General features: G+C 39.5%; 1 protein-coding gene across 1 annotated transcript in view; it reads left to right on the top strand.

Annotated features, from left to right (window-relative positions):
- The window catches only part of wdr95 (WD40 repeat domain 95), a 131,090-nt gene that overhangs the window by 89,229 nt on the left and 17,086 nt on the right, over positions 1–24,775 (top strand). The window contains exons 16-25 of the mRNA XM_072577260.1: positions 2,824–2,926; positions 7,337–7,411; positions 7,564–7,670; positions 7,756–7,835; positions 9,092–9,146; positions 11,657–11,702; positions 16,432–16,491; positions 20,672–20,831; positions 21,830–21,922; positions 23,982–24,040. Coding sequence (XP_072433361.1) covers positions 2,824–2,926; positions 7,337–7,411; positions 7,564–7,670; positions 7,756–7,835; positions 9,092–9,146; positions 11,657–11,702; positions 16,432–16,491; positions 20,672–20,831; positions 21,830–21,922; positions 23,982–24,040 — 838 coding nt within the window. The remainder of the gene's footprint in view (positions 1–2,823; positions 2,927–7,336; positions 7,412–7,563; positions 7,671–7,755; positions 7,836–9,091; positions 9,147–11,656; positions 11,703–16,431; positions 16,492–20,671; positions 20,832–21,829; positions 21,923–23,981; positions 24,041–24,775) is intronic.

The following is a 24,775-nucleotide window of genomic DNA, read 5'->3' as shown; positions in this document are numbered from 1 at the left end:
AGTCATGCAGTCAGAGATTTGTTCTGGTTTAGGGGTCTGTCACCAGTTACTGCACCCATTTGTGCATGCGCAGGTAGCCATTTTTATTGCCATATTTGTATTTATGCCAGTCATTACCATTAATTGGACAACAGCAATATGTTTTACTGATCTAGACTGCCACCTAGTGACTGATGATATGTTAATTTATTTCAAATAGTCAGAGAGGATTGATTGGTGACGAGGCTGGAGTGGAGAAGGTTTTGGATTTGCTGAAGGAAAGTTTGAAGAAGATTAAATTTTAATTATGGACCAACTTTATTGAAAGACAAAGTGAAAAGGGCACTCCATGTTTTGAATAGACTATTTCTGCAAAAACTGTAAAAGAGCAAGATGCTTTTCACCATGGCAAAAGGAGGAATGCTTTTGTGTCTTATGAATTCAGATCATGACTAGTAAGGGAAAAACCAGGAACATTTAAATATGGGTTTTACAGCAAATATGATAGTACATTCTTAGGAAGATGCAGAAGTTTTATTCTATAGCTCATCATTGAAATTATCTGGAACAAGTTGGCATAATTTGGCATTTCCACTCAAGAGAAACCACTCAGGTCAAATTTGCACCAATTTGGGATAAATCTGTATTGAAACTACTGAAGCTTGTTTCACTTAGAACTATGAGACTACCATCCCCATTAAGCCTGTACTGTTTTATTTTCCAAATCTCAACAGTGAAAGCTGTACTGTGCAGCTGTTTAAAATTACATTGTCATTCGTAATAATTACTTTCATGTTTGCTTTTTGTGTTTATGTTTAACTTTATAAATTAATCATATGCCTCAAGGAATGTGAGTAAGTGGAGCAGGAATAGAGAGCATAGAGAAGAATAAACTAAGAGGTCATTGCTGGAAAGGGGAAAACTAGAATTATGGGATAAAATTGTGTAAAAAATAAAGTAAGTGGAATTAAAATTACAAATGAACTAAGATGTCTGTGCAGCAATGTATGCTGTGGGCCACGTCTTCAGGTGGTACCAGGAAAAACCCACTTGCATACCAGGAAATGACTTCACATGCCACTTTGATCTTTTGATGTAAGGATCGAGTTCTCTCTGCAGTCTGTGACTAAAAGCATGCAAGGGATATGCCAGATTTTTTAAACTACCAGATCTGACTTGGAACTGTATTGCTGTTCCCTTCATAGTCACTGGGTCAACAAATGTGGAACTTCCTCTCAGAATTGTGAGTGTCCCTATGCCCCAAAGACTGCAATGGTTCAAGAAAGCTTATGGCACTTTCTGGATGCTTAGTTCAGAATTGTTAGATCTGTTTGAAATCTGGCCATTTACCAGAGTGGTAGTGCCACACCACATTATAAGAGTATGTTCATTGTGAACATGGGACTTTGTCTCCACAAAGTTTGTCCAGCAATCACTCCTACCATTATTGCCACGGCTAGATGCATTCAAGATCAGTAGATTGATGAGGACGAAGTCAAGCAAGTCTTTTTTTGCTTGTTGGTTTCCACCCCACCTGCTGCCGATCCAGTTTAGTAGCTATACCCTTTAGGACTTGACCAGCTCAGTATGTAATGGTGCTGACGAGCCACTTGATGGTGGAATTTGAAGTATCCCACCCAGACTACATTGTGTAGCCTTGCTACCCTCTGTGCTTCCTCGAAGTGATGTTCAAGTGGAGTAGTACTGTCATCAGCCAAAGGAGGGCAATCAGTGATAATCAGGTGGTAGCCTTGCCCATGTTTGATCTGATGCTATGACAATTCATGGGGTCTGGAGTCAATGTTGAGGACTTCCAGAGCAATTCCCTATTGATTACATATCATTGTGCCTTGACGCTGGTACGTTAGTCCTGCAGGTGGATCAGGGCATGTCCAAGCATTGTGATGGTGGTGTCTGGGATATTATCTATAAAGGATGATTCTCAGAGTATGACTACATCAGGCTGTTGCTTGACAAGTCTGAGACAAGTTTCCAATTTTGGGACTAGCCCCCAGATGTTAGTAAGGAGGACTTTGCAGGGTCAACAGGGCTGGGTTTGCCTTTGTAATTTATGGCGTCTCTGCCAATTTCAGGCAGTTTGTCCTGTTTTGTTATTTTGTTTGAACTCTGTATCAGTTCACTACAACTGAATGACCTGCTCGGATTTAGAGTCAATTTGACGATAGCTAACAGATACTGTTTTGGGAAAAAGGTTTTCAAGTTTAAATGAAACACTTAGACAATGAAAGGGGAGTGGCCAGTTGTCCCAGCTCAGCTTTTTTATGGTTTTGGTTTGGTTTGATTTGGTTTTCGCAGTCTGGCTGTTCAGAGCTGTTGGTCAGTTTAAGCTGGGGAATCCAGAGAAACAGTTACAAGGAAGAAGGTGTTCTTTGCTGAATCTCTGTGACATCTCTGTCTCACATATCGATTGGGGTTTTAAATAGCTAAGTTCTTCTATATTCTGTTCTCTCTTTTGTTTGTGTTTCATTCGCTAATCTTGCAAATAAATTCTGTCTTGTTTAAAACTAAGTGATTGGGCCAGCTGCATCATCTTGGAATATCCACTTACACCTACTTAAAACAACTAGCCAAAGTTAGGGTCCGGGCCACTTTCTTGAAATGTTTTGAGGGTGTCTGGCCTGGTCCATAACAATATTTAGTGTAGTCAGTATCACATGGTGTCTAGGTCTCCATCCTTGTGTATAAAGACAACTCGCAGGATTGACACTTCTCTAATTCAGGTACACATAATGTATAATATCGCCTCCATATTGCTTTTGAAGGGATTGCTCATGGTGCCGAGCCAGTGTTTCACATTTGTTCTATTTCTCTGATGCTCTACAGACCCCAGTCTAAGCCAAACCGCATCTGTTCCCATAATGAGCCAGCTCTGTGCTGTAAGTACAGTCACGAGTTCCGGCAGGTCATCAGTTGTTCAGAAGGATCTGTAAGTTAATGTTTTGGTTAATAGTTGTAGTAGCACCTACTGATACAATTGATTGTGATTTTTAAAAGCTTCCCCGGTACCAAAATGTAAAATAAACTGTACTTCAAATAAAAAGCAGAAGTATTGCAGGTGCTGGAAATTAACCAAATGATCTTGCATGTAATCCAGAGAGCAGGACAAATAAAACAGGAAAAGACATTTTTAAGCTCAATTGATAAATACTGCAGATGCTAGAAATCTGAAATGAAAGCAGAAAATGTTATGAACATTCAGTAGGTCAGGCTGGATCTGTCGAAGTTCATTTTCGGGTTAATGACTTTATTCATTCTGGTAAACAGATAATTAGCCTGAAATGTTGTGTTTGATTTTTTGCCTTAAAGGCAAGTAGAGGAGGTTGGGAAGTTTTCTGGTGTTGTACATCCATCTCAAGAGAAAGACTGATTTAACAGATATTTGCTGACACAATCCTAAGGCAATCATTATGACATTATCACTGCTTGATTGCTTCTGTAGCATGCCATTATCACAGCTATGGGGATCATAGTTTAATTGGTAGTATCATGACATTATTAATTGAGTGTCAGTCTTTCATGTAGGGTTGTGATTACAAGTCTGTTTGTTCCTTTTAATAAGGAATTGTGCACTTGAGGGAATTTTAAAGTTTTGAGTGCGTTTTTGTGAATGGTTTCTTTTAAGGGAAGAGAGGCTAAACTATGATAGGCAGCACAATGGCTCAGTGGTTACCACTATTGCCTCGCAGCACCAGGGACCCAGGTTCAATTCCACCTTTGGGTGACTGTGTGTGTGTGTGTGTGTGTGTGTGTTGAGTCTGCACATTCTCCCCCTATCTGTTCCTCCCACTGTACAAAGATATGCACATTAGGTGGATTGGTCATGCTAAATTGCCCATAGTATTCAGGGATGCGCAGGCTAGGTGAATTAGCCATGAGAAATGTAGAGTTACAGGAATGGAGTGGGTTTGGATGGAATGCTCTTCATGGTTGGTGTGGACTCAATAGGCCAAATTGTCTCCTTCCACTCTGTAGGGATTCTAGGTGAAGGTGTGAGTGGATTGGAAATTGCAAATGAAATTGATAAATGTTTAGGATGGCTCAGTGGTTAGCATTACTGCCTCACAGTGCTAGGGACCTGGGTTCAATTCCAACCTCAGGCGACTGTCTGTGTGGAGTTTGCATGTTCTCCCCATGCCTGTGTGGGTTTCCTCCAGGTTCTCCATTTACCTCCCATAGTCCAAAGATGTGCAGATTAGGGGATTGGCTTTGCGAAATACAGGGTTACAGGGATAGGGTGGGACATGGTTTGGAGAGGCAGTATGGACTGGATGGGCTAAATGGCCTGCTTCTGCAATGTAGAGATCCTATGATTCTAGCAGCACAGTGGCTCAGTGGTTAGCACTGCTGCCTCACAGCACCAGGGACCCGGGTTCAATTCCCGCCTCAAGCAACTGTTTGCGTGGAGTTTGCACATCCTCCCTGTGTCTGCGTGGGTTTCCTCCGGGTGCTCCGGTTTCCTCCCACAGTCCAAAGATGTGCAGGTCAGGTGAATTGGCCATGTTAAATTGCCCATAGTGTTAGGTGAAGGGGTAAATGTAGGGGAATAGGTCTGGGTGAGTTGCTCTTCGGAGGGTCGGTGTGGACTTGATGGGCCGAAGGGCCTGTTTCTACACTGTAGGTAATTTAATCTAATCTAATCTCTGATTATAACATAATGCAAATTCAAAGTCTTCTATAGCCATGTAAATAGTACAAGCATGATGTGAGAGGAATGGGAGCAATTGGGGAACAGCAAGGAGACCTATACATGAACATTGGAGCAGAAGGAGGCAATTCAGTCTACAGTCTGTTCCAGCATTCAATAATCTTCAACTCCACTTTTCTCCATAACCCTTAACTCCCTTATTGTTTAAAAAATCTGTCTGACACAGCCTTAAAAATACATAATGACCCAACTTCAAAAGATATTGCATGATGAAAGAGTAAACAGTTGAGATAATAAATTGGCTAAAAAGTGATAAAGTGGAGGTATAGAAATATGGCATTTCAAGTTGATAAATTGCTGAAACTGGATGAGACACATTCTAGATTGCTATGAGAAGTGTAAACAGAAATTATGGAGAAATTGCTATGGTCTTTGAATAATCTTCAGGAACAAAGAACAAAGAAAATCTACAGCCCAGGAACAGGCCCTTCGACCCTCCAAGCCTGAGCCTATCCAAATCGACTTTCTAAACCAGGGGTGGGGAACCTGAGGCCTTTAGGCCATTGTGTGTGGCCTTTTGAATGAATCCAAATTTTGTAGAACAAATCTTTTATTTTTTATTAATTTTTTAAAATCCTTTATTATTTTTATTTTAATCTTAAAATGAATGTATTTAAAATACCAGAGAGGAAAGAAAATTCAATGAAATAATCCTCACAGACTGACCGCCACAATTAAAACAAATGTGAATTTTGAAGAATATATAATTGAAGTTTCTTGGATGTGGCCTTATTAGATTACAACTAACATAATGCGGCCTTCCAACATGAAAAGATTCTAGACCTCTGGTCTAAACCTATCGCCTAATTCCTAAGCATCTGTATCCCTGTGCTCCCCACCAACTCATGCATCTGTCTAGATAAACCTTAAATGAATCTATCGTGACTACCTCTACTACCTCTGCTGGCAACGTGTTCCAGACACACATCACCCTCTGTGTGAAGTACTTGCTGCGTATATCCCCCTTAAACTTTTCTCTTCTCACCTGGAATGTGTGAACTCTCATTATTGAATCCCTCACCCTGGGAAAAAGCTTATCTCTATCTAACCTGTCTATACCCTTTATAATTTTGTAGACCTCAATCAGGTCCCCCCTCAATCTCCTTTTTTCTAATGAAAACAATCCTAACCTACTCAACCTCTCTTCATAGCTAGCACCTTCCATACCAGGCACCATCCTCATAAACCTTCTCTGCACCTTCTCCAAAGCGTCCACACCCCTTTGGTATTATGGCGACCAGAACAGTACAAATGTGGCCAAACCAAAGTCTTGTACAATTTTAACGTGATCTGCCAGCTGTTATACTCAATACCCCATCCAATGAAGGCAAGCATACCATATGCCTTCTTGAACACGCTAACCACCTGTGCAGCAACCTTCAGGGCACAATGGACCTGAACTCCCAGATCTCTCTGCTCACCAACTTTTCCCAAGGCTTTTCCATTCACAGTATAGTTCGCTCTAGAATTACACTTCCCAATATGCATCACCTCACATTTGCCTGGATTGAACTCCATCTGCTACTTCTCTGCACAACTCTCCAGTCTATCTTATTCTTTGACAGTCCCATAATGCTTTCTGCTGCTGCATCAATCTTTGTATCATCTGCAAACTTACTGATCAGATCAACAATGCCCTCTTCCAAATCATTGATGTATATTACAAACAACAGTAGCCCCAGCACTGATCAATTACTACTCTCTGTCTCCTGTTGCTCAACCAGTTCTTTATCCACCTAGCTACCATGTGACTTAACTTTCTCCATTAGTTTACCATGGGGAACTTTATTAAATTCCTTACTAAAGTCTAAGTATATGACATCTACAGCCCTTCCTTCATCTATCAACTTGGTCACTTCCTCAAAGAACTCTATTAAGTTGGTAAGGAACAAACTACCTCGCACAAAACCATGCTGCCTATCACTGATAAGCCCATTGTTTTTCAAATATAAATAGATTTTATCCCTCAGTACCTTTTCCAGCAACTTTCCTACCACTGACGTCAGGCTCACTGGTTGGTAGTTACCTGGAATATCCCTACTACTCTTCTTGTACAGGGGTCAAACATGAGCAACCCTCCAGTCCTCCGGCACTCCACCTGTGTTTAAGGATGCTACAAAGGAATAAAGATGGTATCAAAGGACTGGAGATTTGCAAATGTCACACCCTATTTTACATTCTCTAATTCATAAATAATAAGGGATATAATGGCCAAATGAATATTTTATATTATAAATCTAGAATCCTTACAGTGTGGAAGCAGACCATTCAGCTCATTGAATCCACACCGACGTCTGAAGAGCATCTCACCCAGACCCACCCCATCACTGTAACCCTGCATTTCTCATGGCTTTTTACCTAATCCGCGCACTATGGGCAATTTAGCACGGCCAGTCCACCTAACCTGCACATCTTTAGACTGTAGGAGGAAACCTGCACAGACATGGGGAGAGTGTACTGACTCCACACAGTAACCCAAGGGTGGAATCGAACCCGGGCCCCTGGTGCTGTAAAGCAGCAGTGCTAATTCAGCCATTGTAAATCTGTGACTCTAGTGTTGTTCCTTACATGATGCAATGTTGATTTTATTCTATGATCCTTGTAGTTATGTGGGTGTTTGGTAATCAACAGATTTCACATATTCAACATTCCTGTCAGGTGCACATCAGGGTGGCTGTGGCTATGTCCAGTAAAGTGAAGTTAGAGGTAACATTATAAGCAATTCTACACAAGGTCTGTTAGTTCACTCAAACTATAAAATAAATTTAAAAAGCTAAATGTGAATTTATATTTTGGAGAAATCAATTAAAGCCAAGAGAAACAAAGTGAAACATTGAATCATTTCTGTTTTCACCGAGGTGATCAAAGTCTGGGACCTTGATACAGGAAAGCTAATATTTGAATTTAGTGGAGCGCATGGTGATTCTGCTATTAGCTGCATGACATTTGATGACAGTGGAAGGAGGTAGGGATTTGCTACTTTTTTATGTATCAATTCCTTGTTGACTGGCCTAGCGATATAGAAACTCACAAATTTTTTTATGATGTAGACTTATTACAGGAGGAAGAGATGGATGCTTGAAGATCTGGAATCATAATAATGGCCACTGTTTAAGAATATTAAAGAAAGGTAAATTATGTCAAAAAAAGTTGAAAGCTCTTCAGGATTTAGATTCAAGAAATTGTAGATACTTTTAAAGATGAAGATAACATAGGATGATGCGTGAATTGTTCTACACTGTTAAAATATGGAGATGCAATCTTCAGACAACCCTCCACTGGAATCATTCCAGTGTGACAACAGATGCGCTGGTTCATCACAATAAATAGGATCAAGACCTGAGCACATATAATTCAATTGACCTTCAAATAACTGCTATCAGAATGCTGTCCAAGGATTTGTGGCTTAGGATGGAACACGTTTTACCATAATAATAAGCAGATTACTTTAAATTTCTTTTAACTTACAATAGTTGATTATTTGACACCAAATTTCTCCACAGGTAGAAATTCACTTCAGATATCTCAGTTCAGTAATAAAAGAAAAACAGCAAGTAACAGAATAGGTTATGTACACAACAAGAAAGTAGTTGAAAAATATAAGCTCACCTACAATTAACTGCGTGTTTTCCAAACTATTAGCTGTGGATCATTGAGAGCCAAGATTCATCACCCACTGAAGTTTCATCTCCTTTTAAAGAATTTTCTCCTTGATAATTTGGATTTAATCCCTTTCTAACTCACAGCTAGACTTTACCTCTTGTAACGTTTCATTATTGAGTTGCCCTTACGCTTTTCTCTAAGCTACATTTTATTTTCATCCCGCATCAATAGCACCTGTTCCTTTCTAAGACTAATTCAGTTCTGCCTAAAACAATCTGGAGCAAATAGCTGATTAAGCTGAAAAGGGCCCTGAACTTCAGCAACAGTCGTGGAAGAAGTTGAGGCAGGAGATGTGATCAAGTCAAGTGACCTGAAATCCACTCATTAACTACTAGACAATATTGTGACCTTGAATGACATGTCCACGTTTATGCACTTACTACACACAGACACTTACATTAATTGTACAACTGACTGCTTAGATGCATGGTCAAGATAGAAATCATTTGGGAAAAGGAAACTAGAACTCCCTTCCTCTGCAGTGGTATGGCACATGATTACAAAATATATGCCAGAAGTAATGTTTCAATGATTAGGTAATCTGATTTGTAATAACAATTGGAAGCAACCTGATAGTCACACATCACAAAATTACACTTATATAGAGCAACAATATCACCAAGGGTTCACCAATCATTTGCGTAAAATCATTGCTGATGTTTAAATATTAGAAAAAATGTTTATTCTGAACAAAGCGTAACAACCTCAAAATTGTCCTTACAGAAAACAGATGTGATGAAATCTGTGACTGCGTCTATGTGGAAATGCACAAAAATAAGTGAGTAAGAAGTATTTGACAAAATATCCTCCAAACCATCTTTGATGTATGACGCTTAGCTGCAAATGTTCCTGTTGATACCCTTCTGTTTGATTTTAAACCTTCACTGAAGAGAAGACTCAGAGACCATTTTAGTCCAGTTATATACTGGGCTAGAATAACTTGCGTTGGCGTTCTGCAGAAAGGTAGAATGTTTTCTTCCAGTGCAATGCTGCTGTTAATGCACTCTTTGTTATAAATTACTCAGGAGATTTATTGCAGCAGGGAGGAAGCTGAATGCTGTTTTTGTATTTCAAATGCTGTAGGTGTTTAAAGGCTCTATGTTCCTCGAGCGAAGTGCATCTAGAAAGAACAGCAATATCAGAGGAAGTAGCTGTATCAGAAAGAAGGAGGTCACTTAATCTTAGGACAGACCACCATATTTTCCATTTTGCTTCTATCTTTTTAATTACCAGAGGTAATTCCTGAAACTGATGATTCATAGTCATAAACGGGATGAACCAAAGGCAAGGTTGGAAAAAATTGGCACCTAGTTGGAATTACTGCCTTTGATTCCACCTTCAGCCATTTTCACAAGAGTCAAGGAGGGGAAAAGGCCCTGAACAGGCCTGTTCTTGTTAAAGAAGCACTTAATGGTGTTAAGGGCTTGTATCTGGTAAGAGTTTTAATGTTCAGAGACAGAAAGATTTTAGCAATTACTTGGTTTCACACTAGCTTCATGAAGGCCTAAATCAGACATTAGAGGCAACAAAAGTTTGAAAGGTAAATAAAATACTTTTGTCTCCTTTGATTATGAAGTGCCGTAGCATGAGTTGTGTTCATTAAGTGAATTGTGACTGATTGAGTAAAGTAACTACCTCTTTGACAGTGTGTTTGTCAGATTGTTATTTCTGCCACTGGCAAGATGTCATTTAAAGAACAACATTTAAATGTGGAAAGCCTTAGGTGAATTAAAAGAGATATTGAAATGGATACAATATTGAAAATGTAGCCCAGTATGATAACAATGTCTCATTGTCTAAGTGTTTCCCATTGCTTTTATGTATTTATTCTAGACATCTGTGAAATAGTAGTTCTGAGGATTTTACCTGGATAGACTAGTGGGCTTTTTTTCTGTCATCTAGCTGCCTAATTATTTTATAAATGCTCGACTCTCCTCATACAGCTAGGTTGAAGAGTCAGTTTGTTGAGGAGAGTTATAAGCTTTTAGGCTGTTACAATAAGGCTTGTGAAATCTGTTCATAAAGTGGATAATGAGTGGATTGGAGAAGAGGATTGGCCTAACTTGATCAGAATGTTTACATTCCTGTAGACTCTCTGGTGCAGTTCATCCTTTGCTGATGATTCCATTGGAAGAACCAGGCTTTTTTTTTGGATTGCAGATGGACTTTTTAATCAGGCTGTTCGGGAATCATCTCACATCTAAACTTGCCTTAGCCTGCCTCTCAGCATCAATTAAGGCCACGGCTGATGGAAAATCCCAGGATTGTGACAGCAGGATTGGTCTCACCTCCTGATTCCCACAGTGGATGTGAAAAATTGAATCTAGGATATTGGGAACAGGAGGTTATGGAAGATGCTTGTGAAAGTGTACTGGGACGTAGCTGAGGTAGCCAGTGCCACCTCATCCACCCCAAAAACTGCTCTACGTTGTAAAAGTTATAAACAACCTATATTCTGGAGTAGGGAGCAGCATTATAACATTTGCAGAAAATGTTTGTGGTGAAGTAGTAGATAGTGATGAGGAGAGTTATAGGCTACAGGATAACATAGATTGAATGGTGAAATGGGCAGATATATGGTAGACTGAATTCAATGAGAGAACTGTGAACTGATGCACTTTGCCTTTCCATATTAATCCTCCTAGTATATTATAAATGGTACCATTCTGAAAAATGTAAATGAACACTGAGAATTCACCATCTTCACTTTGGAACAGAGAATGTTAAAAGGTGATCCAATACAGCATTCCAGGCTAGGATCTGATTAAGATATAAATAAAAAACTATTCACTTTGGTAACTAGATGACTAATTAAAATCTATAGATTCAAGATAATTGGCAAAATGTCAATAAGGAAGATGAGAACTTCTTTTACTTGGAGAATTGTCAAGCTCTATCTAAGAAGATGTTTGAAGCTGATTACATAAATAATTTAAAAGAAGTTGAACAAATACTTAAGGATGAGGAATTGGAGATATGGGCCCAGATGCATTCTTTTATAAAGAGACACAGGCATGAAAAGCAGAATGGCTTCCCCTGGTGCTGAACGTTTCTATGATTCCATATGTTCTCTATGATTTGATTTTATTTCTTTAACGGGGGTCTTCAAATTACGTATTGTATTTTAAGTGGCATAACCAATGTTTTTTCAAGGAAAGACAGACTAAGAGCAACTTCTAAATTGACCAAACCATACAATTCTTTTTAAATTAGTGAACAATTTGCTTTGGAATTAAGCTTTCAAGCCGCAGTGCATTTCTCAATCACAGTTCTTGAACTCCTTTGCAGATATGTGCTTGCAGTTGGATGGGACAGAAGAATAAATATATACTGTGTGAGTATTGTGTGCACATATATAGTGTTAGGTGTTTTTGTTTCCCAAATATTTGTATGCTGTTCACTACAAAAAATGCTCAGTTAGGTTTGATTATGTACATTGTTCAATCAATTAAAACAGCAAGAATTTATTGCTTTCTTGTTGCTGGCTTTACTACAGATATGTCTCCCAGTGATCACAGCCAGAGCACTGGGGCGCAATAACATTCTCATCTCAGTTCCCTGGGCAGCGGTTCTTGTTGTAACTTGCTACAATGTTATAGGGAACTGTATTAGGCTTTGTAGGACATGCAGCAGAGTTTAAGCTCTGTTATGCTGAATTCAGCTGCACACGTTTCCAAGAAGGATTACTGAATAGTGAGCAAAAGCCGAGACTGTAATTTTTACTTCTCCTGAATCTGCAAATCCGAGCTCAATCGATCACACCTGCATGCAGGCATGGTGGGGAAGTGAATAGAGAGAAGTGGAGAGGTTAGAATAGGAGGGATATTATGTGTTCTGTTTCCCAGTAGTTAGAAATAATAATTTTTGGACTCAAAATGCTGGAGCTTCCTTGAGTGTGTTTCTTGCTGCTCCCCATGTGGCTGTTGCACTGATACATTATTGTTGTGTGCCCGACTGCAGTGCAACAGTAACAGTAACAGCAGCTCAAATGTCCATTTCCATAATATGAAGTTTTTTTTGTGAATAGTGTAACAACCCTCTTACATTAAAAAAAATGCCTCTTATCAAAGTAACTTTTACATCCATTGCCATTTTCTGTGTAAATACAGTATATATCTCTAAGAATATGAACAACCAGCTTTTCCAATTAAATTGAACATCTTACAGTCTGTTTATAGCTTGCTTTGCTTTCTCAAAATATTATTCATCATAACGTTTGGGTGATAGCGTGTTGTGCTTCAGTCTTGTCAATTTGACTTTCATTGTCCTCAGTGATGAGTTGGCATGCTCCACAACATCCAATTTGTTCAATTTCTTATCTTGAGGCTTGTTCTCTACTCATTTCAAGGAGTAACTGTTCTCTGCATCTTGTGATATAAATTCTCTACTCTGTGCCTTAGTGACATTCAGCTGTTCCTCTGTGTTTCCACCTTGCTTGTTATTTTCCAGTTGCTCCTTGCTCTCAAGTCTTGGCTACTTCCTTGCACTGCCGCAGGTCAGCAGATTTGTTCACTACTCACATTGGACAGAATTACCTTTGGCCACCAAGAAATGAAACTGAGTTCATTGTAAATTGAATCTGCCTCAAACGTGATATCTTGCTTTATGGTTTCACAGCTTCTTCAATGTTGTAATCAATTCACTTTGTTTTTTTGAAAATTGAGCCAATTGTGATGTGCCAGTAAAAATCTTTAAAACATCCAAGCATCTCAACAAAATCATAAACATTTTATCATAGAATCTCTACAGTGTGGAAACAGGCCATTTGACCCAACACGTCTACACTGACCCACCCAGACCCATTCCCCTAACCTATTACTCTACTTTTACCTTTGACTAATGCACCTAACCTACAGATCGCTGAACACCATAGGCAAAATGCTCTGAATGCATTTACCAGATCTTCCTTGCTTCAGATTGGAGGACAGTTTTCAGTGGAGGTATTAGCTTCAAACCTCAGTAGTGTCTCTTTCTCTTCATGGTTGACTGTGATAGAGCAAAGGAGAAACTGAAGACTGCAGATGCTAGAGATCAGAGTCAAGTGTGTGGTGCTGTAAAAGCACAGCAGGTCAGGCAGCATTTGAGGAGCAAGAGAATCGACGTTTTGGGAAAAAGCCCTTCATCAGGCATATGATGAAGCAAATCCTAATAATAGCTCAATCCCCTGTGATCAAGACCATCTGTTTCAGTGGTAAGAAGTGTACAGTTAACAACTGTACCATTGTATGTCCCTCTGATTGGGGTATTCCCAACTGTCAAATCTCAATTCCCCCACATTCTGTTCACCTGTGTTTACTTGGTTTCAGAGCATCTTTCCTTGGAAAACATTTTTTGTTCACTTTTTATTAAACATCTTCTGATGGAGTCTGTGTGGGTTGATGTTACTCTGTGTTCCAAAATTAAGCTTCAGCTTCAGATTTATAGTAATAGCCTTATTTTGCACCCTTTTTCCTGATGTAAACATTTGTGTGAATTTCTTTTCTCTGGGAACAGTCGCATCCAGCTATTTCCTGCAGTTACATGGCTGCTGTGTCTATTATGTTTTCAGGCTCGTTGTTATCTTCCAGGGTATGGTTTGTTTTGCTTACTTGTCCTTCTCATTTGCCCTGTAGATCGGACTTTGGTAACTCATTTACCTTCTTTCTTTGTTCTGCACATCTTTCCTCAATGATTAGTCTTTCACTAGATGTATAATTCTTTTATCTGGTTGGTGTTTTTTGTTGCTGTTTCACTGCATTTCACTCTTTTTAGGAGGAGAGAGGACATAAACAAAAACCTGTGCAAATTTAGAAAGACATTCAACAATATCTCCAATCAGCCAATTCATTGGATCCGCCAATGAGTTCCAAAGCCTGAGACTTTCTCAGGAAGGTTAGCCATTTGGATAGTCTACGCATGGCTCTGTCAGTGACTATGGCTTAAGATATTGTGAACTTGTCCTTTCCAATCTCCTCCTTTTATGTTTCCATGTTGCAAAGCCCCAAGTGTGCCAATCTGTTGGTCTTTCATCTGATTCCCTATATTTACATTTTCTAGCTACGCTTTTAAAATCTTAAGAAATTGTTGACATGTTCACCAGGTATATGTGTTATGATATGGGGTAACACCCCCCCCCCCCCCCCTGCTAACTTAAACTTGCAACATAGAAATGATTTAACCCGTGCTGGGGTTAAATTAAAATTTGAGAGGCAAAGATCTATCCCAAAAGTCACTATTTAAAATAAAAATTAACAACTTTAATTTTTTAAAGTCTAACAGAGAATAATTAACTAACAACTATTTACAACTCATTTATCTAAACCTATCTTTTACCTTCCCCTCTACAATACTGGTCTGATAAAACCCTCAAATAAGATTTACAGAAAAATTCAAATTTCAAAACCAGCCAGCTATCGAATCTTCTTTCTGTCTTCTTTTCTTCTTAGGGATTTCTGTTTCACAGGTCATTGGTAGACAAAGGTACCTTTTAAGAGAGGTATTCTCTGGGTCATCTGCATATGTTGGTGGCTTGGCAGTTCTCCCCCAAATGTTTAATTTTTTTGGGTTTTATATCCCAAAGCATCAGGTTGTTTCATTGGTTTTAATATTGTTGAAATACTAAATTAGAACTTGATTGGAGTTTAGTATCTTGGGGCATAATTTGAACTGATTGGCAGCATTTGAATTTGTTTTTTGTCACATAGCAACCCAGGTACTTCTAGCTGCTGGACTAAATGTTACATTGTAAATTCTCCAGCACTCTGTGTGCTTGCTAAGTCCTTCAAATCTCTTAAAGGCACAGTACACCTCGACACCTTCATAACACATGTCTCAGGCTTTGGAATGCATTGGTGGATCCAGTGGCTGATTGGAAATGTTGCTGAAATTTTTTTCTCAATTTGCACAGGGTTTTGCTTTTGTCCTCTCCTCCCAAAAACAGAGTATAAGTGACCATTTCCACTTCACTAATCTTAACTTTTCTTTTTCTCTGGTACTAATTTGAGTTGATTTTTCTAAATCTAATTTAACATCTTATGCACTGATGTTGATTGCCACCATCTTTTGGTTCCCAGCATTCAAAATAATCATACTTTTAGACTCAAATACTCAAGCTTTATAGAGTGTACATTTTACAGCACCTCATGTGGGCAGTGCAATGGTGCATTGTTGATCACAACCTGATTATTTGACTCATTGGATATACAGGCCAGTTAATTCCTCTTTCTTTACAAATAATACAACCATAGAACACAGCCCATGTGAACTTTAATGTGGCATAAGACACCAGGTTGTAGTCCATCAGGTTTACTTGAAATCACAAGCTTTTGGAGTGCAGTCCCTTCTTCAGGTGCAGTGAGAGACAAAAAGGCACACAGACACAGTCATGGTTTTTATACCTAACATGTTATTCCAGTCATTTAGTTTGTCTCCAGTACTACTTATTTTTAATTTTTTGTAATTATCTCTCTTAATTGGATTATAGGCCATCCCTTTGCTGGTTATTCAGCTGTTGACACTTCAATCACAATCTAACATGCCTGATCACCTGCAGAGACTTATTATCTGACACTCCATTCACACCAGTTGTATGATCTTTTGATCTCTCTGCCCATAACCTCTGTGTCTGTGCTCTCTTCTCTCACACTGCACTTGACGAAGGGCTGTGCTCTGAAAGCTTGTGATTTCAAGTAAACCTATTGGACTATAACCTGGTGTAGTATGACTTCTGACTTTGTCCACCCCATTCCAACAATGGCACCTCTATGTCACAACTTTAATAAGAACGTGGATGGGTTAGGTTGAACAAAGTTTCCATGTGATCGATTCTGTGTAATGCCAGCATGGCTACCTAAAGTCTGTCAACATAATATTGATCAAAAATTCAACCTTAGACTTTTTGGATTAGAGGGCCACTAGCCTAAACTCCCAATTTCCAAGAATGTGTTTTGCAGTGACTGTTGATGCGCAGTAACAGCCCCATTTAACAGTTGTGATATATTTGTTTTTAAGGATATTTAAGACTGTATAAAAATGGTAAAGCTGTAAACTTAATAAGAAAATCTGGTTTTCTTTGTATGGTCTAGGATTCCTTTGGTGACCACCATCATACACAACTTCCTGAGCCACATTGGCAGGATGATCTGGTAAGAGAAACTACTATTTAATCCTGTGGCTGTTGGCTTTAAGAATCGGAGAGTTTAGAAAAAATGTGTAGTCTCCAACATTTGCATTCACAACTTTCCTACTATGGTTCTCTCCATTTAGCAAGTGCACAATCTCCATTTCTAGGCTTGCATTCCTGATGAAGGGCTTATGGCCGATATTTTGACTCTCCTGTTCCTTGGATGCTGTCTGACCTGCTTTTCCAGTGCTACACTTTATGATTCTGATCTCTAACATCTACAGTCCTCACTTTCCCTCTCTTGCATTTCAGGTTGTATAACTATATTGTAGTGATTGCGTTAGGTGGACCTCCATTGACTACGAGGTTCTTGCTTGGGGTTGTTAACCTGGACCAATCAGGAATGCCTTGACTCTCCTCCCACTGGCAGATACTCCACTGGTGGTGCCTCCCTTGGAAGAGTCCATTTTGGTTTTAAACTTTCTGAACACCCTTCCATTCACTGCGGACAATATCTGTCTGCAGAGTCAAAAAGATCCCATCCTAGTGAAACTGAAACAGCTGGTGGTAATGGGGGAACCAGAAGGGGCATCACAACCATGACTGAAACCTTTTTGGACCTGGCGAGACCAGATCACTGTCGAGGATGACATATTACTGTGGGGAGCAAGGGTGATTGTTCCAAGTGAAAATCACTACCAGGTACTGGCTGAACACCACCAGACTCATCAAGCAGTTTCCAAGTTGAAGATGCTCGAGAGAAGATATGGCTGGTGACCAGGGTTGGATGCTGACTTAGGTGCATTGGTGGGGCAGTGCCCAGAGTGCCAACAGGACAAACATTGCCACCAGCCCTGGCCCCATATTTGTGGGAATGGCCAGGTAAGCCCTGGACTCGGAGCTGTCAACTGTGCTGGTACTTTCATGGGCTCAATCTTCCTGGTCATTATAGGCATCCATTCAAAGTGGTTGGATGTGCACAGAGTTCATTCAGCAAACTCAGGGATGACGATTGAGAAGCTGCAAGCATCATTTGTGATACACGATCTCCTAGAAGTATTGGTCATGGACAATGGGACATAATTTACCAGTCGGGAATTTGAATATTTCCTACAGTCCAGTGGCATTCAGCACAAAAGGACAGCTCCATAGCATTCGTTGTCCAATGGTCTGGTGGAAAGTGCAGTCCAAACTTTGAAGGCAGGCTTAAAGCAGCAGCCTACTGCAGTAACTTGATACCAAGCCATCCTGGTTCCTGTTTGATTATAGGACTACCCTGCATGCAACAACAGGGATAGCTCCAGCAGAGTTGCTGGTGGGGACAAGAATCCACAGCAGACTAAACCTGATATTCCTAGACCTGGTGGGGGAGAGGGTGAAACAGCTGCAGAAACACCATTGCTGGCCACATGCCTCCTCTAAGCAAGATACTTAATTTAATCCAGAGGATGAAGTTTGGTGCCAGAACCATGGAAATGGCCCGATACAGGTAGAAGGCAAGGTTGATGTGAGGTCAGCTCCCGTAACTTACAAAGTTCAGGTAGATGATATAGTCCTGAACAAACTCTTGGATCACCTGAAAGCTGTTACCTCGCAAATGGGGCAGGAGCAAAACATATCTGGCCCCTCAGAACAGCAAGAAGGCTTGGCAAAAACCGCAGGTGCATGCCCTCCATCTAGTGTCGAGTAAACCTCAGAGTTTGAGATGGATGCAGCCTTGATACCGTTACCACCAGAAGAAATGGAGAAAACTTTCCTGAGATGTTTCAGACGAAAGAGACAGGTCACCGTCCAGTGCCTGAGTCTGAGTCTGAGGAACTGGACCTGGGGCGAAATTGTCCTAAGAGGAGCTACAAGCGAAAGAGCAGGCCTACATCCCAGATTTATTGAGGGGGGGGGGCGGGGTTGTGGGGAGGGGAGATATAATGATTGGATTCAGATGGACCTTGGTAACTACAAAGTTCTTGGTTGACCCAGCTTAACAAATCAGGAAAGCCTCTGCTGACCAAAGAATCTCCTCAGTTGAGGACTGACTCCAAGCTGGCTGGACACAGCCAGAGTACTGTGCACTAGTAAATAAAGGGTGACTTGGTGACAAGACCCAGCCTCTGTGTACTTAATCCATATGTATGCTAGGAAAATACATACTGAATGTATTAATGGCATAAACAGGAATAAATAGAGCTAAAAGAAAATTCAAAACACAATTTAATGCAAACTAGCCAGAAGAACCCAGATATCAAGAAAATATGACATCAATAATTTGTACAATGATGGAAATGACAGCAAAATTATCATGTTTCTGGATTGTCATCCATTGGACTGGGCTAATAATCCAGAAATGTGAATTCAATTTCCACAATGGTAGTTAGGGAGTTCAAAATTCAATTCAAAATATAAATCTGGGATGAAACGTTCATATCAGTAATGGTGAACACACCATCGGATTGTTATTAAAAGTCTATTTGCTTCACTTATCTCCTTAGGTTCTGCCTGTATGTGACTCCAGACCTACAGTGATGTGATTTCTTTTAACTACCTCCTGAAGTGATCCAACTACCCACTTAATCGTATCGAACTGCTTCAAAATTAGGGGAAGAATAAAACTGGACAGACCACCAAACTTTGTCCTCGGCACCATTAAAGCAGTCAAAAGTTTATTCACTAACATTGTACTAATTTTGTACCAAATTGTCCCATTGTTCCCATTTTTGAATTGTACCAAAATTGGGAGACAAATCCCATGGACTTGTCAAGTAAAAGATTGGCATAATCATTCTCATCCAATGTCCAAGTGACCACCATCATCATCCTGGGTATATCCTGTCTCACCAGAAGGATCAACCCACCAGCAGTAATGGTGCAGAAGTATAAAAACGGGTGGATATAGCCTTGGGAAGCTTAGCATTAACTTTGGACTTCATGAAATTTCCTAGTATTAGTTCAAAGATGAACCAAGCAAACCTCCTGTTGATCGCCTTCAACTGCAGTCTGTCATCTATGTTAAGCACCATTTGGAAAAAAAAACAGAGGTAGTAAAGCAACAGAGTGTAAACCAGGAGATGGGTGGGGTTCAATCTATCAACCAAAGATCCTCAGAAGAACTGCTAATGAACAAATTGGCCATGTCTTGAAGGATATATCTGCTCGACTGGGTCTGCGGCAGGTGCTAAGAAAATCAACACAAGGGAGAAACTATTTGATCTTGACCTCCCCCAGTCTACCTAGTTTAGTGATGCATCTACTGGTGACAGTATTGGTAAAAATGACCAAAGCACCATCCTTGCGCAGACTCTGTTCTGAGGACATCTTCCATCATTGCTAATTGGATAGATTCATGACAGATTGAGCAGCTCACGACTGGGCTTTCACAAAGTGCTGAGGACCATCAGCAGCAACAAAATTATATTCAGTTGCAATCTGTAAATTGAAATATCCACTAGGGGACAAAATGGAATACTCTCCTTGACTGTGGCTCCAAAACACTTCATTATTTGGGACAAAACTTGATTGATATTGCATGCACTGATGCTCCAGAGGAGGAGCAATGTGTACCTTCCACAGAAATGGACTGCAGCAATTTGCCAGGACTGTTTCCATAGTACATTGCAATCCCATCACATCCAGCATCTTAATGATTATGCAAATACATGCATGAAAACACTTGTAAATGCCCCTACAAATCGCAAACCATCAAGACTTAGAATTATATCACTATTACTTCACAATTACTGGGTCAAGAACCTTCTGTTACACCCAAATTCTTGTTTTTTTTTGTGCTAGAAATTTGAATCTGATTTATTTTAAAAGTCCCAAAAACGTGAGATATAGCTATTATATCATATAGCATTAAATACTATTCAATAACTGCTAAAATGAAGAGTTTTAAAAAGGTTGTCATGTCCATTTATGGAAGACCAACTCTTCACCTTGCTAAAGAAAAAGTCAAATTCTACATGTTGGCATTAAATTACCTTTAGAATAAAGTGATATGTATGAAATTATTGTTGCTTAATGTTAAATCTTACAAAGTTGACTCCCACTACTCAGTAAAATAATACATAGGCTTTCAATGTATGCCGTATCCCATTAAGTTAATGAAATGTATCTCTTGAGTGGGCATTACAAATAAAGACCATTAACTTAATCAAATGTATACTTTAATGTCAACACATTTGTGATTATTATATGTCTGTTTCTAGAAACGAGGACACAAGGATGACATTCTATGTATAGCCCAGTGTCCGCCCACTCTGCTTGCCACTTCCAGCTATGATGGGGAAATAATAGTGTGGAACATGATCTCAGGACATATCTATTGTCATCTACAGATTCCCCCAACAGTGTGCAGAGCTGGAGAAGGTAAAATGTAAAGAAAGTGTATTTTAGTCGAGGTGATGCAATTGATGGTTTTATTTAGAATTCATGGAAAAGATGATTGATGTTAATTTTTTTATGACTGTTTTAGTGATTTGCAAATTTAAATGAAAATATTCATGAAGATTCTTTGTGTACATTTAAGATTGAGATAGATAGATTCTTGGTCAATAGGGGAATTGAGGGTTACAGGTTTAATTCTGGAAAATGGACGTGAGGAATGTCGGAGCAACTATGATCCTATTGAATGGCACAGCAGGCTTGAGGGGCCAAAAGACCTCACCCTGTTTCAATTGCTTATGGTCTCATTGTCATTGAGAGAATGTTTATGTCTTGATTCCCACTCTGAGGATTAAGACAGTTGGACCAGCCAACATGTTTGAACTCGACACTGAGTTCATATGGCCATGCTGAAAATGAGTTTTCAACACATCGGGATGATGTCTCACTCCCTACCAGCTAAATATGAAACTGTTGGAAATGGTAGCAGGACTTCTGCACACAGGTTCCACACTCCATTTTTAAAGATTTGCAGAGTCTCTGTGAAAACCCAGCCCTTACATCCAGTGAATGTTTGGGAAAGAGGGCCGCTTTGTGTTTTCTAACATTGCTGTGACTGTCTTAACACTGTATATAATCTTATAGTCCCATGTTTGGAACTCCCCCACCAGAGGACATAGTTCTCTCTCGTTCCCAACTTATTTAACTTAGTCAAGATGATGTGTTAGGTCAGGTGGGAGTCAGGTGAATTCCTTTTCTCTGCCAAAATGTTGAACTGTGGGTGTGCTTGTTTTTCATGGGGACGAAAGCACAGTACTTAATGACTTATTATTTGTGACTTGATTGTGAACTGAAGTTGGAGATTACATATAAATGTGATCCACTATTTTCTAAAGTTATATTTATTCAATAGATTTTTTTCAAATTGGAATTAAGTGGATGATGCTTATAGATGTCATTAATATTTATTATTAAAACAACAGCAGTGGATAAGAGTGTAAACAAAGTCACATTCTTGAAGACCCGTGTGCTGAAGGCTGATTTAGGAGCTTCACTTGTTGCTACTGGATCCCAAGGTAAACAAGAAATCGTTACTTTTCTTATTGTCAAACTCTGAAAGAGTAACAAAAATTTCTAGAAACATGTACATATCTGGAAAGTAAAATTTAATCAAAATGCTCAATTTTAATACCTTTTATGTCAAAGTGGCAAACAAAATGCCGTGTTTTTCCAACTCATTCTATGATGTGCAGATTTTTTCTTAATTGACTGAAATTGCACCGGACAATCTAAATTGAAATAGTCAAGTTGGTATAGTTTTAGTCAAAGTGAGCAAATTAAGGGTGACTGGCAAGAGATTGTCTGTTGATGGAGTGCATATAGTGTCAAAATTTTGTTTGGAGTCTAAGAGATTTTCTAGATGTCAAAACATCTTACTCAGACATCGAGCTATAGGGAGAGGCTGAATTAGGCTAGACCCTGTTCCCTAGAGTGTCAGAGGTTGAGGGGTGACCTTAGAGAAGTTTATAAAATCATGAGGGACATGGATAGGGTAAATAGACAAGATCTTTTCCCTGGGGTGGGGGAGTCCAGAACTGGAGGGCATAGGTTTAGAGTGAGAGGGGAAAGGTTTAAACGGAATCTAAGGGGCAACCTTTTCATGCAGAGGGTGTACGTGTATGGAATGAGCTGCCGGGGAAGTGGTGGAAGCTGGGACTATAGCAATGTTTAAAAGGCATCTGGATGGGTACATGAATAGGAAGGGCTTAGAGTGATATGGGCCACATGCTGACAAATGAGACTGGTTTAATTTAGGATCTCTGGTTGGCATGGATGATTAGATTAGATTAGATTACTTACAGTGTGAAAACAGGCCCTTCAGCCCAACAAGTCCATACCGACCCTCTGAAGAGCAATCCACCCAGACCCATTCCCCTACATTTACCCCTTCACCTAACACTACGGGCAATTTAGCATGGCCAATTCACCTAACCTGCACATTTTTGGACTGTGGGAGGAAACTAGAGCACCCGGAGGAAACCCCCGTAGACATGGGGAGAATGTGCAAACTCCACACAGGCAGTTGCCTGAGGCGGGAATTGAACCTGGGTCTCTGACGCTGTGAGGCAGCAGTGCTAACCACTGTGCCACCAATAGTTGGACTGAAGGGTCTATTTTGGTGCTGTACATCTCTATGCCTCTATGACTAGCAAGAACAATGAAATAGATAGTGAAGACACTACCTGTGTGGTAAGGTCAGAAATAAATGTTTCAGTCTTCCCAATGTCTTGCTGGATGAAATAGGATCATCTGAGACTGGATATCAGGTAAATAGTCTGACAACACATCTAGGTAGAGAGTTAGTGGAGAAATCGAACTGAGTATGTGTATGGAAACTGAACTCATGTCAGCAGATGATGTTGCTAAGCGGTAGCCAATAAATGAGGAAGTGGAGTGATTCAAAAGGAGGTTCTTGGGAAATGCTTGAATTAAAAGTGCAGAGGTAGGAAAGAAATTTATTTTGAAAATGCAATAGCGATGATCACCAAAAAAAAGGAACAAAGCAAGTGAAATCCAAGGTGACAATGGAAGGAGGGTATTGGATAAGAATGATGTGGCCTATGCTCATCAATGCCCACAAAATAATTGAGGAGGATTAGAATGAAACATGCAGCTTAGTCACAGTCAGAGAGGATGTTATTTGTCACTTTGCTTAGGACTATTTCTGGGCTGTGGCATGAACCTGTTTGGAAAAGGTCACGCGTAGAGTTCTTGGAAAGGCAAATCCTGATTGGGAGGTGAAAATGTGTATCATGTTTCACATACAGCCTGGAATTTCACCAAAATCCTGTCAGAAAGAATAGCCATTGAGGTGTTAGTGGTGGTGAAGTGAACTTCTGAAGTACCGTGCTGAAATTGTAGAATGTATTTGGGAAAATCAGCCCTTTTCATATTATCTGTTGGATATTCCTGATTATGGAATCCACTGTTTTCATAATCAAGTCAATAATAATTACTCTTGTTGGACTGTTCTTTGATTCTCAATGACACACTGCAATGTACATTGTATATAGAACTAATATTGTGACCTTCACTACTGTGTTCTTAAATTGTGCTCATTTTGTCCTCCCGTAGGTTTGCTTGCATTCTGGAATCTCTTTCATGGTGGACAACTGTTTAGTACTTTTACTGCAGTGAGTTACAACATTTGGTTTCTAAATATTCAATCACTTAGGGATTACAAACAAATGGTTCATACATCATTACAAAATGTTTAAGTATCTAATGTTCCTTGTGAAAATTTTCCCTCAAGGGCAAACTAATCTCAATGCAAAATCATGCAACGATAAAGTATTTCTTTCCAATTTGTGAAAAAGCTACCACATGTATTTCAAAAATGTCTCATACAACTGTGATGTGGGCAAAATGAATTTGTTAACTATTTCCATTTTGAAAACAAGAATCACTATTTCTGAAATTGGTTGGAAATGAAAATTTGCCATCCAAGAGTGTATTTTGTGACTGAAATGAAGAATTTACTGAGGATTTAACTTTATTTGTTAATTCATCACAGCAGTTATACAGTTGTAATCAGCTTCCGTCAAATAGATTATCTTCATGTTATCTTGCTGCAATGGTTTGATGATTAATTGGTTCTCATTTGTTAAGAGTCAATTCAGTAATTTGTGCAGATAAGTCTCTGCAGCAATTTAGATTATTTTAATTCCGGTTAGTTTTGCAAGGATTTATTAGACTATTTTAGTTAAATGTTTTCTTTTGAGGGTGCCTGTAACCCCAAAGTTAATCTGTTTGAGATCTTGTTTTTGGAAGAAATATGGAAAGAAAATTAACATAACATTTAACAAAATTAGGGTGTCACTGGCTAGGCTAACATTTATTGCCCATCCTGACTGTCCAGAAAGAAGTGA

The sequence above is a fragment of the Chiloscyllium punctatum genome, chromosome 9 (genome assembly GCF_047496795.1).
Source record: "Chiloscyllium punctatum isolate Juve2018m chromosome 9, sChiPun1.3, whole genome shotgun sequence".
NCBI classification, from domain to species: domain Eukaryota; kingdom Metazoa; phylum Chordata; class Chondrichthyes; order Orectolobiformes; family Hemiscylliidae; genus Chiloscyllium; species Chiloscyllium punctatum.
The sequence above is the reverse complement of the archived record's forward strand: the minus strand, read 5'-3'. Positions and strand labels throughout refer to the sequence as shown.